We start from the raw sequence: 15,392 nt of genomic DNA, 5'->3' as shown, positions 1-15,392 counted from the left end.
CCCCGGGCAAATTCTGTTATTACAAACATATAGACTGGTCTATGCCTCGACTAGTTTTGCGGTATAACCGCTTCCTCAAGAGAACCAATCTATAAAGCAAATAAATACAATATTAAGCAAACATAATAATAATTCAACAATAGCTATAATAATACAATACAATAGAAAGGGATAATATAGAGGGAAATAGCTTACCCATAGTTGGGTGGTGATGTGTGGCATCAGGCCGCCCAGGTAAAATAACCCCCCCCGCGGCGGACAAGGGGGATAATGCAGAAAACTCTAGATGAAGGCATGGAATAGGTAAGAATTCAAGTAAAGAACAAAGTCAAGGAGAGAAGGGACACCCGTGGAGGAAGAGAGGAAGAGGGAGTGGGGGAGGGGGGTGTCCCTTCTCTCCTTGACTTTGTTCTTTACTTGAATTCTTACCTATTCCATGCCTCCATCTAGAGTTTTCTGCATTATCCCCCTTGTCCGCCGCGGGGGGGTTATTTTACTTGGGGGGCCTGATGCCACACATCACCACCCAACTATGGGTAAGCTACTTCCCTCTATATTATCCCTTTCTATTGTATTGTATTATCAGCCCTCAAAATTTCCACTCGCCTGCTCGCATTTTGCGAGTGGATTTTGAGGACTGGCGAGTGTGGGCTGCCTGGGAGCAGGGGGCGGCGAGCAAGGAGTGATCTTCGGGGAAGAGAGAAGAGTCGCCACCGCCTGGTTGTTCAGAGTGCGGGGAACATAATAGCTTTCAATTCAATAGCTGTGTTCCCTGTCACTCGCCGTCATATACAGCTCCTCCCCCTTGTCTGGGCACTTTGATAGACAGATCACCCATCCCAGGATTGGACGGGTGATCTGTCTATCAAAGCTTCCCGGACAAGGGGAGGAGGGGCTGTATATGACGGCTTGCGGGGAACACAGCTATTGAATTGAAAGCCGTTATGTTCACCGCGCTCTGAACAACCAGGCGGCGGCTCCTCCTCGCCTCTCCTCTCTTACCCAGAACAGGTAGGCTGCACTGGGGACACAGGGCTGCACTTGTAGACATGGGCAGGCTGCATTTTTTGGGCACGGATAAAGTTGTTGTTAATATTTATTTTTATAACTTAATTTTGCATAAAACATTTAAGTGTCATTTCATGAGATAATTTATGAGGGCATGTCTAGGGGCAGGACATGGTAGGGGTTGGGTGGGGCAACTGGTGGCGAGTAACCACTGAGGCCTGGCTGGTAGCTCAGGACTTGAAATTTTGAGCCCTGGTATTATTATGGCTATTGTTGAATTATTATTATGTTTGCTTAATATTAATTGTATTTATTTGCTTTATAGATTGGTTCTCTTGAGGAAGCGATTATACCGCAAAACTAGTCGAGGCATAGACCAGTCTATATGTTTGTAATAACAGAATTTGCCCGGGGGTATCCCTGAGGCCCTGTTTTTCCAATTTTTATCCTGTATTCTTTGTTCAACAATTTTATGTAATAAAATGTACTAATATTTTATATTTATATGTATGTCATTTCTTACCCAGTACCGAGATAGTCCAACAATCGCCCCTTTTGGGGGGAGGGAATGTTAGAGGATCAGCTTTAGCCACTGTCCCTTGTCCCCACCCCTTATCTATAAACCTTGGAAAAATAATATTTCCAGATACTGAAAGAAGAAATAATATAAAAACTTGTTAATTAACGTAGATAATGAGGATGATTTACTAAATGATGGGAGATTGTTTATGTGTGGGAAGCTTCACTTCAATTATCCAATCATGTAAAAAGAAAATCCCTGATTACTTATTTAATCTGCACGATTGGATAATTGCAATGACTATTCACACAATTTGTTGTGTGAATGTTCTTATATCATACAATAGAAGAAACAGACTTGTTCAATAGTAAAAACTGAGTCTGCAGAAAAGATTGCCAGTTAGGTAAAAAAAAATCAACAGCAGCATAAGCGGTTTAACATGAAATTTCATCTTAAAGTGGAGGTTCACCCAAAATATACATTTTTAACATTAGTTTGAGGCTAATTTTAGTAAGCAGAATCGGGTGTTTTTTTTTAAAATGAATGCAGTACTTACCTTTTTAGAGATCGATGTTCTCCCGCCGCTTCCGGGTATGGGCTGCGGGACTGGGCGTTCCTATTTGATTGACAGCCTTCCGACGGTCGCATACAGCGCGTCACAAGTTCCCGAAAATAGCCGAACGTCGGTGCGCAGGCGCCGTATAGAGCCGCACCGACGTTCGGCTTCTTTCGGCAACTGGTGACGCGCTGTATGCGACCGTCGGAAGGCTGTCAATCAAATAGGAACGCCCAGTCCCGAAGATCATACCCGTAAGCGGCGGGAGAACATCGATCTTTAAAACGGTAAGTACTGCATTCTTTTTAAAAAGAACACCCGATTCTGGTTACTAAAATTAGTCTCAATCTAATGTTAAAAAAAAAATTTCGGGTGAACTCCCGCTTTAAATGATATCAGGGATGGACTGGCCATTGGGACTACAGGGAGTTTCCCGATGGGCCGATTGCTCAGTGGGCCGGCTTCAGTGACAGCAGACCGCCGCCCCCCTCCGCTCCTCTGTCCCTCCATTCCCGCAGCGCTCTCACCTCCTCTCCCTCCCTGCAGCGCTCACCTGGGGAGAATAGAGAAGCAGGGGGAGGACCAGAGGAGCAAGGAGCAGGAACGACGACAGACGAGCATGGGGAAGGGGACAGACAACTGACTCAACAGCTATGGCCTGGGAGTTTCTCACTTCTGCCTAATATTGTCCCATAATGGGGGGCACCAAACTGATTCTTTTCCCGGGGTGAAATAATGTCTAGCTTCTCCACTGGCTAGTGAAGGGGGAGAGAGGGGTTGGGGGGTGCGGGAGTTGTCCAGCCGCCATGGGAGAGACCTGTCAAAGTGGGCCAGTCTGGATGAAGTCCAGGGCCAAATTTTTGTCCCAGTCCAGCCCTGAATGATATCGTTATCCATAAATATGAATATTGTTATATCATCTCTTATTGCCTTTATTATTCTATTTAATATGTTTATACTAATTTATATGCATTTTAATACAAAGTATACTATGTAAAGTGTATATAAACACAAGAACTAAAGTACAATTTACCCATCTTTTGTTTCTGTTTTTTCTTTAAAGCGGAACCTTTATTCTCTCAATCTTCATTGACTATTTTTAATTCTTATGGGGCAAGCATTAATAAATAGCTATGAAAGTATATATCATTTTTTTTTTCACATTCCTTCAGTTACTGCAAATTATGTCATACATCCTAGGAGTTTTCAGGAAGAGGGGGTGGTGTTCTTAGCTAAGCACACCTTCCTGCCTGCATGCCTGAGCAAAGGATAGATGGATTCCAGGAAGTAAATTCTACATGAATCATCTGCCTATACTCAAGAAGAAATGCTAGTGTTTTTGGTTTGTGGTACTTGGATACAGTGTTGTTCCACTTTAACCTCTTCCGCTGCGAAAGGTTTCACGCCCTTCATGACCAGAGCATTTTTTGCAATTTGGCACTGCGCTATTTTAACTGGTAATTGCGCGGTCATGCAAGGCTGTACCCAAACAAAATTGATCTCCCTTTTTTCCAACAAATATAGCTTTCTTTTGGTGGTATTTGATCACCAATTGGATTTTTATTTTTTGCAATTAAGATGAAAAAAGCTTGAAAATCTTTTAAAAAAATTATATTTTCTACTTTCTGTTATAAAAAATATCCAATAAACTAAATTTCTGTCATACATTTAGGCCAAATTGTATTCAGCTACATGCCTTTGGTAAAAAAAAAAAAATCTCAATAAGCGGATATTTATTGGTTTGCGCACAAGTTGTAGAGTCTACAAACTATGGTAGGTTTACTGGAATTTACACAGCTTTACTTTCTGTCGGCCCATCTCATTTCTTGCTAAAATGGCAGGGCAGTACAACCACCCCCCCCCCCCTTTCAAATTACCCCTTTTTGGAAAGTAGACACCCTAAGGAATTTGTGAAGAGGCATGTTGAGCCCATTGAATATTTCATTTTTTGGTCACAAGTGATTGAAATATGACAAGAAAAAATAAATATGTGGAATTACACCCCAAAATACATTCTGTTGCTTCTCCTGAGTACAGGGATACCACATGTGTGAGACTTTTTGGGAGCCTAGCTGCATACAGGACCCCAAAAATCCAGCACCGCCTTCAAGATTTCTAAGGGCGTAAATTGCAAATTTCACTCCCTCACTGGCTATTACAGTTTCAGAGGCCCTGAAATGTCAAGAAAGCAAAAAACCTCCCCAAATGACAATTTTTCGGAAAGTAGACACCCCAAACTATTTGCTGAGATGCATTTGAGTATTTTGCAGATCTTGCTTTTTGTCACAAAGTTTTGAGAATTGAAAAAATAAAATTTTCCAAAAAATTGTTGCAACAAATGAGGCCTCATACACACAACCGAGGAACTCGTCGTAAATGAATTATCGTTTCCCTCGACGAGTTTCTTGTCAGGCTTGTCAAGAATCTTGACAAGCTTTCTTTGCGTACACACTGTCAAGACAAAATCTCGTTCTCAAATGCGGTGACGTACAACACGTACGACGGCACTATAAAGGGGAAGTTCGATTCCACTGGCGCCACCCTTGGGGCTGCTAATCTCATGTTACTGCATGTTGGTTTGCGGAAAATTTATAGCGTTTACAAAATAGGGGATAGTTTTATTGCATTTTTACTATTATTATTTTTTTTACTACTAATGGTGGCAATCATCGATTTTTTTTGTGACTACGACATTATGGCGGACACTTTTGGGACCATTGTCATTTTCACAGCAAAAAAATGCATTTAAAATGCATTCTTTATTGTGGAAATGACAATTGCAGTTTGGGAGTTAACCACAGGGGGCGCTGAAGGGGTTATGTTTTACCTAGTGTGTGTTTACAACTGTAGGGGGGTGTGGCTGTAGGAGTGACGTCATCGATTGCGTCTCCCTATAAAGGGGATGACACGATCGATGCAGCCGCCACAGTGAAGCACGGGGAAGCCGTGTTTACACGCGGCTCCCCCCGTTCTTCAGTTTCGGGGACCGATCGCGGGACCCCAGCGGCGATCGGGTCTGCGGGTCTCGCGGTCCCGGTGCTTCGGACCGGGACGCGGGCGCGCGACTCACGGCTGGGTAGATGTAAAGGACGTGCCGGTACGTCCATCTGCCCAGCCGTGCCATTCTGCCGACATATATCGTCGTGCGGCGGTCGTTAAGTGGTTAAGTAAAAGTTTGGTAAGAGACGATTCGCGCTTTTCAGTCTGTTACAGCGTGACAAATGTGCTATCTCCATTACGAACGCTACTTTTACCGAAGGTGCGCTCCCGTCTCATACTTTATTCTGAGCATGCGCGGGTTTCCAAGCATACACACGAATGTGTTTCTCATCGTAAACCAGCCCGACGAGAAACACGACGAGGAAATTTCAAGTTTCCACCTGAATTCTGGGTTGGCCAGTGAATGGGGGAAGTCTGTGGGCTGCCAATCAGGATTTGCAAGCGCATCATGAAGGGCACAATGGGTCTGTGGTTGAATTCTTGGTAGCTGCGGGACACTACTTGCGCTAGCCACCCCACTTATGGGACTCGCCACATCACCAAGTGTTACTGCAGTACTGGTTTGTCTACGACCAGGATGTACTAGGTCGCTGGTGCTCACCAGAAGGTAGAGCGGCACTAGTACTGGCACTCTGCTGCATACGAGCATCATGCGATTGTAGCACCTCAGCAACCTGAGAACGGGGTCAGGTTAGCAGGGACCTCTACTCCATGGTCAGAGCTAGCTATCAGGGTGCCACTGCTGTCTACAGGTTTGTGTTCTGAGCCTGATTCTGACAGTGAGAACTCCCCATCACTCTCATCTGTCATGATCAGTATCCTGTAGGCCTCTTCACTAGTGTACCTTTCGATCGACATTTTAGACTGTTTGAAACGTTACAAAAAATGTAATTGCTAGCAGAGAAAAGGCCTGACTCAGCTAACGCTGTGGCTTTGTGCACCGTGTATCGGAAGTGACAGTGATCTACTGACACTGTACTTGTTGGAGGGGGGGAGGTGCTAAACGCAGGTGCTGGCAGGTGTCGGGCTGATCCTGCTAACGCTGCGGTTTTGGGAATACTATACTATTGGGGATGCTAGTAAAGATCTGATCGGATCAAAGATATTGCTCCGTTCAGACTATAATAGTAATGGAGGTGTATACTGTGTGTGTTAGTGTTACTGGCAATAAAAAGGTTAAAATGTATTAGTGAATATGTGGCGGACAATCTGACGCTGTCTGGGATTGACGCTAATGCTAACCAGCGTCACCCGTGACACTAATTCAGTGATCAGAAAAAAAGATCTGTACACTGTACTAATGACACTGTAACAGGGCAGTGAAGAGGTGATAAGGGGGTTAAAACTGTATTAGGGAATATATGGTGGGTACCCTGACCCTATCTGGGACTGACGTTAACGATATCTAGTGATTGGTAAAAAATCTGTACCCTGTACCTAGTGGCACTGTGACAGGGAGTGAAAGAGTTAACTGGGGGGCGATCAAGGGGTTAAATGTGCCTAAGGATGTGTTCTGGTGTCAGTGTAGTGCTCACTGTAGATGCTGGCTTCTCTCATAATGGAACCGAAAGGGACTCTAGGAGAGAAGATTGCAGAATTTCCCGTGCCTGTGTTTACATTACACAGGCACAGGAGATTCTGCCATTCATTGGCCTGGATCTGATGATTGATTGGTCCTGAATCAAATCCAATCACCGCCGGGGCGCGAATCACGTACAATTTTCCCGCAGATGGGCCGCCCTGCTGCAGTAAATGTACGTGGGGTGGTCCGGAAGAGGTTAAGCTTTTTTAAAGTGGTTATAAAGCGAATTCATTTTTCACCCTAATGCATTCCCCGCATTAAGATAAAAAATGTCCCACTACTTGTATTGTTCCCTAACCTCCCTAAACACTTACCTGAGTTCTATCTTGTTTCAACGCTGTGCCCGTCTACAGCGGCACTGGTCTCTGTTCTTCTTCCCTCAGGACACAGAGGCAACAGTGGAAGCCATTGGCTCCTGCTGCAGTCAATCAAATCCTGTGAGGAGGGAGCCGGGGGTGAGGCTGAGTCATACTGTGTTTGCAGTGTGCTATGGGGCAAACATAAAGGAGACAACAGTGCCAGTGGGGGAACCCAGAAGAGGCGCTTCGGGGCAAATCTGTGCAATACTTTCATAGAGCAGCAGGGCCGTCTTAATAGCATCATGGGCCCCTGGGCAAAGTAATGCTCTGGGGCCCCTACAATGGAGACAGACATCAAGTAGGTAGGAGACAGACAAGCAGAGCTTCCCCTTTTGGGTGGAGCTTCGCATTAACTACATGAACAAACATTCTGTACAGCAAAGAAACAGTGGGAAAAATACTACATACATAAAGTAACAATGCTGTCCTGTGCATTTAATATACTGTATCTGCTAGATTGATGTCTCCCGAGCACTCTGACCCCTCTACACCCCAGATACCCCCTCAGCACTCTGACCCCTCTACACCCCAGCACGCTGACCCCTCTACACCCCAGATATCCCCCCAGCACGCTGACCCCTCTACACCCCAGATATCCACACATCACTCGGACCCCTCTACACCCCAGATATCCCCCCAGCATGCTGACCCCTCTACACCCCAGATATCCCCCCAGCATGCTGACCCCTCTACACCCCAGATACCCCCTCAGCACTCTGACCCCTCTACACCCCAGATATCCACCCAGCACTCTGACCCCTCTACACCCCAGATACCCCCTCAGCACTCTGACCCCTCTACACCCCAGATACCCCCTCAGCACTCTGACCCCTCTACACCCCAGATACCCCCTCAGCACTCTGACCCCTCTACACCCCAGATACCCCCTCAGCACTCTGACCCCTCTACACCCCAGATACCCCCTCAGCACTCTAACCCCTCTACACCCCAGATACCCCCTCAGCACTCTGACCCCTCTACACCCCAGATACCCCCTCAGCACTCTGACCCCTCTACACCCCAGCACGCTGACCCCTCTACACCCCAGATATCCCCCCAGCACGCTGACCCCTCTACACCCCAGATATCCCCCCAGCACGCTGACCCCTCTACACCCCAGATATCCACCCAGCACTCTGACCCCTCTACACCCCAGATATCCCCCCAGCATGCTGACCCCTCTACACCCCAGATATCCACACAGCACTCTGACCCCTCTACACCCCAGATATCCCCACAGCATGCTGACCCCTCTACACCCCAGAAATTCCCCCAGCACTCTGACCCCTCTACACCCCAGATATCCCCCAGCTCTCTGACCCCTCTACACCCCAGATATCCACCAAGCACTCTGACCCCTCTACACCCCAGATATCCCCCCCTGGACTCCGACCCCTCTACACCCCAGATATCCACCAAGCACTCTGACCCCTCTACATCCCAAATATCCCCCCAGCACTCTAACCCCTTTACACCTCAGATATCTCCCCAGCACTCTGACCCCTCTACACCCCTGATGTCCCTCCAGCACTCTGACCCCTCTACACACCAGATATTCCTCCCAGCACTGTAACCATATACCACAAGATACCCCTGTGACCCCACTACATCCCTACACTATGGCCTCTCTACATCCCTTTCCTTCGAGTCCCGAGCATTCAAGCTGCATGGGGCGGGGTCAGAGCATCATTGGCGCTCCGGTCCTTCCCCTCCCTGCTGGCTGTGAAATAATAGGTATCATTCTGCACTGCATGGCGCTCCGCTGCCAGCCTCCCCTGTATATCCATCACTCTTAGTGCCATCGTGGGGCAGCGTGGACTCAAGGACCAGCTGCTTTGGGCAAAGTGCAGGAGCCCCCTATGCAGCTGGGGCCCCTGGGCAGTGCCCAGGTGTGCCCTCTCATTAAGACAGCCCTGTAGAGCAGGTAAAAATTCAGCAAGCAGGTAGCTCTAGAACAAGCCCCCCCACCACCACCCCCTCCGCTACCTGTTCAAATTGTCTGAAAAAGTAAGCGGCTTTTGATGTGCACGCTCCTTATAAAACTCATAGAGGTTGACTCTCAGATAAAGTTCTCACATTAGTTGACAAAAGTCCTTATTTATGAAAATGGGCAATCATCTACAAGGTGCACAGTTCTTTTTTGTTTAAAACTAAAAGGTGCATAAAGGGAAAATGAGGATCCTGCATCTGCAGTTGTGACAGGTGCTCTTTAACCACTTCCAGCCCAAGGACGTCATATGACGTCCTGGACTTTCAGTGGGGATATCTGAAAGATGCCTGCAGCCACAGGCATCATTCAGATATCCATCTCTTCAGCCGGCGAATCCCTGCACCATAAGAACGATCATAGCGGCGGTTCCGCCGCTTGATCGTTCTTATAGGCGGCGGGAGGTGCTTCTCCGGGCTCTCCTTTGCTATCGGAGACCCGGAGAAACGATCCGCCGGCGACTGATGGAAACCATAGAGGAGACTGGTGACCAGATGGTCACCATTCATCTCTATGATCGTCGGAGGCCCGGGCGCGATGTTATGACATCACGCCCGGGTCCTGGAATGTAAACACAGCCGCAATCGCGGCTGAAAGCATTAGATCGGTGAATTTTTTTTCACAATCTAATGCTTTCCAGCCTGGAGGAGAGATGTGGGGTCTTATTGACCCTGCATCTCTCCATAAAGAGTACCTGTCACGAACCATTCCCATTACAAGGGATGTTTACATTACTTGTAATAGGAATAAAAGTGATCAAAAAAAAAAAAAAAATGTCAAAAAAAGTGTAAAAAATAAAAGAAATTGAGTAAAATAAAAAATAAAAAAAATTTAAACGCCCCTATCCCCGGTAGTTCGCGCTTAGAAGCGAACACATACGCAAGTCCCGCCCACATATGTAAACGCCGTTCAAACCACACATGTGAGATATCGCCGCGTGCGTTAGAGCGCCAGCAACAATTCTAGCACTAGAGCTCCTCTGTAACTCTAAATTTGTAACTTGTAAAAAAAAAAAAAAGGCGACGCCTATGGAGATTTTTAAGTACTGACGTTTGGCGCCATTCCATGAGTGTGCGCAATTTTAAAGCGTGACATGTTAGGCATCTTTTTACTCGGCGTAACTTCATCTTTCACATTATACAAAAAAATTGGGCTAACTTTACTGTTTTGTTATTTTTTAATTCACAAAACCGTTTTTTCCCCAAAAAAAGGCGTTTGAAAAATTATTGCGCAAATTATGTGCGAGATAAAAAGTTGTAATGGCCGGCATTTTATTCCCTAGGGTGTCTGCTAAAAAAACATATATAGTGTTTGGGGGTTCTGAGTAATTTTCTAACAAAAAAAATATGATTTATGCATGTAGGAGAGAAGTGCCAAAATAGGCCCGGTATGGAAGTGGTTAAATGTCACTCAATGATGCGCACCAATCTCACTGGATGCTGCAGCCAAGGTTACCTTAGGACAGGCTTGAGTTTCACTTGCAGAATAATCCAGTGTTAGCATGTTCTAATTACAGAACAGCAATTCAAAAACTCTGCATTGGACTCATAGAGAGCACAGCAAGATTTTAATACCCATTCAGCTTATGCTTAATTAAAAGGTAGGAGCAAGAAAGGAAAAATGTAGCACATACAGGTTCTATGAATATAGTGAAATAAAAACGCACTGGAAGGGATCATTTAATGTTGATGTATACAGAGCCATAAAAGCTTTAATTTTACCCAGAAGAGGTTTTGAAAAGCTTTTGAAAAGGGAGTAAAAGCAAAGATATATGTAAGTGAATTACCTGAACATTTTCCCGAAGATCCGTGGCCTCTCGAAGGGAAGGAGTAGCCGTTCTAAACACCTCATCAATTGCTTTGATGCCTGTAGTCTTCGTGGATGTATATTCACGAATCTTCTTGCCTTTTCGTACAGAGAGCCCCCTCTTGTGTGCTTTTCCTCCTCCTCTTCGGTTAGTGATAGCAATGTGGACAAACAATGTGGTATTTTGGAGGAACTCGCCTGTTAAAGACTGTAAAGGAACATGCCTAAAACCAGTCTGCAGGCACTCAAATGGGATGGTATACTGGGCTATAAACTCATCTCCAATGAAGTCATCATCTAGTACTACAAACCGCAGTATAGCCAACTCTGGAAGGTTTATGTGAAACTCAAAGCTGTCATCAAATATTGGGTTGTCCCCATTTTGTGTTACTGTTTTTGTCCGGTGTTCTGCACAATCGGCGGGTATCCCATGTATCTCTACGTACACATATGGTTCCACCACATCTCCCTTTGCTCCTGATCCTTTAGGTTTAGGGAGGTTTTGGCCACTAATAATTTTTAGGTGAAGTAGCTGAGCCGAAACACCAGGTAAAGAGTCCTTTGCATTGGCGCTAAAATAGGATACTTCTTCCCTCATTATTGAGGGTCGTAAGACATAGCCACAGTTTCCATTCTGCCTAAACCATCCTGTATTAAGATCCATCATAAGACCTGGGGTTTGGTAGTTCATGGCCACAATCTGGCAACCACATTTCCAGAAGTCTTGGGGGTTCATATTGCTAGAATCTATTCGCATTGAACTTGGGTAGACCCTTGAGATCAATCTTTTGTTGTACTTTACAAACTCTTCAGGATATTCATTGGCAAAGTGACTAGCAGTAACCTCGTTAAAAGAACATATGTGCCAGTATTTTTGGTTTCTTTTAGAGTTTTCAAAATCCCTAAACCTTACGGACTGGCACAGAGTTACCTGGTCTGAGAGTTCTCTACAGAGTCGCAGCTTTCTGTTGGCAGCCCCATTAAGATGTTCATGATCATCATGACCCAATCTCCTAGCAATCTCCATTCCTTCATCTTCATCTGTTACATCTCCCTCTGAGTCAGAATTATCTGAAGGCAACTTCTTACCTTTTATTAGAATCTTGCCTTTCAGTTGTTCTGGAGAAGGCAAGTAGTTTTCATCAGGGCATGCTGGATCTAGGTAAAGTTTGTCACCAATGATCTTTTTTAAGCACTGGGCCATGAAACGCTGTTGTCGAACAGAGCAATGAACTACCAAGCAAAGGATTAATGGGTACTCTGATGCTTCAAATGCATACTTGTCTATTACACTTATTACACTTCGGAAAGCCACCTGTGAAACCACAGACACGCCAAGGTAGATAAGAGGCTCATTATCTGGGCCATCCCAAACAACAAGCTCAATGCTACGACATCCCATCCTAAGGGCTTGTATATAGCCACTAATATCGGATGTGCCCCAGTAGTGGTCTTCTAGATGGCATGCATTGTGAGCAGAGTTGATGTAGTAGTGTGATAATGGCCTTGTCATATCCTGACATACCACTTTATGGTGAGGATCAAATATATAACAGTCCAATGAAAGAAGATAACGGGTGAACCCATCAATTGTAAGGTATGCTTTTTCACGTCCTTCTTTGGAAGGCTCATACTTCTTGATGATTTCCAGTGCTGTAATTTCATTTACCTCTTCCATACCTTGCTCCACTTCCATGAAGATCATCAGATCTTTTAGGTCCAAATACTCTTTATTGCTAGAAAACTGAACCAGTAAAAAGAATACCTCTGGTCTGGTACACAGTTCACAGTAGGCCTCTACAAAAACATCACAAGTAAAATTACTGCCATATTTATCACTAACTTTCTGCAATTCCTTGAATTTTAGTTCTACTGTTGAAGTCTTCATACCAGGGTTAAGTCCCTTGATAAGCTGAATGGCTCTAGACAATGGAATCTGTCCTTTTTTTTCTATATCAGCAATCTCAAACAAAGATGAGATCCACAGTGTTCTTAAACTTGTTTGATTAGCTCCTACAACATCCGGAGTGTGCTTTCCATATGATACCAAGTACCTGAGACCCATCACCCAAGTGTTGACAATATCAGCAGTACTTGCCACAAGGTCCAATGATTCATAGTTTTCCCCATAAATGATAGAAAAGGCACATTCTTCTGGGAACTGATCAGACAGACCATTACTTCTCAAAACTGGAGTTTTCTTTCCAACACGCACCTCACGAATGGATTTAATTTCCAGTTTAGCTTTCTCTGACTCCTTCTTGGAAGGCTCCCATCGTAGAAAACGCATATCTGGATCTAAAAGGAAAAAACGATTGTACATCCTGGAGTTAGAGCGCACTTTCTTCATCTCGCACCCCTCCATCATGAAGGAGATGCAAGCAGCTGTGCTGTTGATCTTTCGATTGTTGGGCATTGTGCTGAAGGACACTGTTTTCTTTTGTTTTTGACGGGATCCATCCTATGTGGAAAAAAACATTAAAAAAAAAAAGGTAAGTGAAGTGAAAAGAAAAACAAAACAATCCTACATGACAAGCCCTTTGTGGGTTTCAACAATGCTCTTGCTTTTATGTGTTAATTTGGCAATAAATACACCCAGAACAACAGCTTCCAAGATATCACATCAAAAGTCAACTGGATATCTCTAATGTTTACACAAGACCAGTCTACTGCCATTATTACAGTTGGCCAGAGATATAAAAAAATATCTAATGTTCACAAACAATTAACTGGACAAACAATCCTTCATTTAAACTAGGACACAATCATGATAAAGTTTATCTATATCCAACACTCTGAAAAGAATGAGTAAAAAGCTAAATCCCTATTATGGATCCAACCTGACTGAATATCCTGGAATGTCGTACTGTTTATTTCTAATAAACTTTTCTCTGATTCAAGTAGATGTATAGCTCTTCATATAAACCCCCCCCCCCCCAAAAAAAAACACTGCTTCAGAACAGCTTTGCTTATACTAGATTCTTGCAGTTGTTAGTTATCAGGGACATTATGAGAGATTCATTGTCTTAAAGTGGATGTAAACCCAACATTTTTTTTTTTTTATGTCACAATGTAGAGAATACGATTTCCTATCATCTGTGCCCAGTCTTGCCACACAGAGTTAATCCAGCGCTGAGCAGTCCTCTTTTTATTGTTCAGTGAAATAAAACAGACTTCCAGATAAAGACCAAAGTCCTTGCTTGAGTGACAGGTTATTTACATATCTCATGCACTAGCTTGCAGACAAGCACAGCTTCTGTAAAGTGCACAATTCACATCCCCCTCCCCTCTCCTCCTCTCCCCTCCCGTCCAGCTCTCCCAGGATTGGCTGTCTTTCCTGTGTTTTGATTAAATGTTTTCAAAATATGGGGTGATCCACAGTTCAGTGTAAACAGCCATCAGAATATACATAGACAAGAAGTTGTGCTTGTCTGCAAGCTAGTGCACGAGATATGTAAATAACCTGTCACTCAAGCAAGGACTTTGGTCTTTATCTGGAAGTCTGTTTACATCCACTTTAAGCTAGCCATAGATGGATTAAAATTTGTCTGGTTCAGCAAGGAACATACAAATTTCGATCCATCTATGGTGTTCCCATTTGAGAGGATTTGACTCCTCTCGAATCAGGACCGTTGGAAAATTTGTGTTCAATCAGCGCATGCAGCCAATTGGCCACAGTATTGATCACTGTCAGAATTCAATAAAGCAGCAGGAAGGATCCCCCCCCTCCCCCTCCTACCTCACATGTGCAGATGGGGGAGTTCATTTGTTTTGTTTTTTTGATTAGCTAATTGGCTGATTTAAAAGGAAACACTCCTTCTATGGCCAGCTTTAGCTTAGGCTCACACTGCTGCGAAACACACAGCATTCCTGTGCAAATCTTATGCAATGACTGTGCGGTACGATTTAGAACCATTTTTTGTATGGCTCAAATTGCACTGCATCCGCGCCAAAATGGCGCAGGACCCTTTTTTTCACTGCACTGGATTCAAGGTTTTTGTTTTTTCCCTTTCACAAAAAGTTGAATAGAGTGGCGGGAAATTAAAAAGAGAAGAATCAGCTGGTGGGCCTGCCGTTGACATTAAAGTGGAGTTCCACCCATTTTTTTATGTTTGTCTGTGCTGCATGCTCTAATCTCATAGTGTTCAGAATGGACAATTTTTATTTAATTTGTTGCTTGTAAATACCTTTATTTTGTAGTCCTTCATTACTTCCTCCTCCTTATTTGCCTAGGCTATTTGCAAGGGTTTCTGGGATAGGCATCATGTTTCCCAGTAGTCCTTGCAAACCTGACTGAAACCTATTACATTGCTTGTGCACTGAGCATGTGCAAAGCTGAAATCCAGGAAGTCATACAGTCTGGCTTCATGATGCCCACACTTAAGATGGCCACGGTCTATTTCTAGATTATAAACTATCTAAATGCTGTAACAACCTAACAAAACGGACCTTAGTTTACAGACTAACTTTACTAGAATACATTAAGCTTGTGTATTACAGGGGTATTTATATTTAAAAAGTGAAATTGTGGGTGGAACTCCCCTTTAACTGGCTGCTTTGCCAGGCATAGCCAA

The 15,392-nt window shown here is 44.4% G+C and overlaps 1 protein-coding gene across 1 annotated transcript in view; it reads right to left on the bottom strand.

Moving 5' to 3' along the window:
* LOC120918285 (inactive phospholipase C-like protein 2) overlaps positions 1-15,392 on the bottom strand; it is a 290,438-nt gene that overhangs the window by 126,260 nt on the left and 148,786 nt on the right. The window contains exon 2 of the mRNA XM_040329798.1: positions 10,799-13,279. Coding sequence (XP_040185732.1) covers positions 10,799-13,279 — 2,481 coding nt within the window. The remainder of the gene's footprint in view (positions 1-10,798; positions 13,280-15,392) is intronic.

Source organism: Rana temporaria, chromosome 12 (assembly GCF_905171775.1).
Source record: "Rana temporaria chromosome 12, aRanTem1.1, whole genome shotgun sequence".
Taxonomy (NCBI): domain Eukaryota; kingdom Metazoa; phylum Chordata; class Amphibia; order Anura; family Ranidae; genus Rana; species Rana temporaria.
This window is presented reverse-complemented; position numbering and strand designations above follow the sequence as displayed.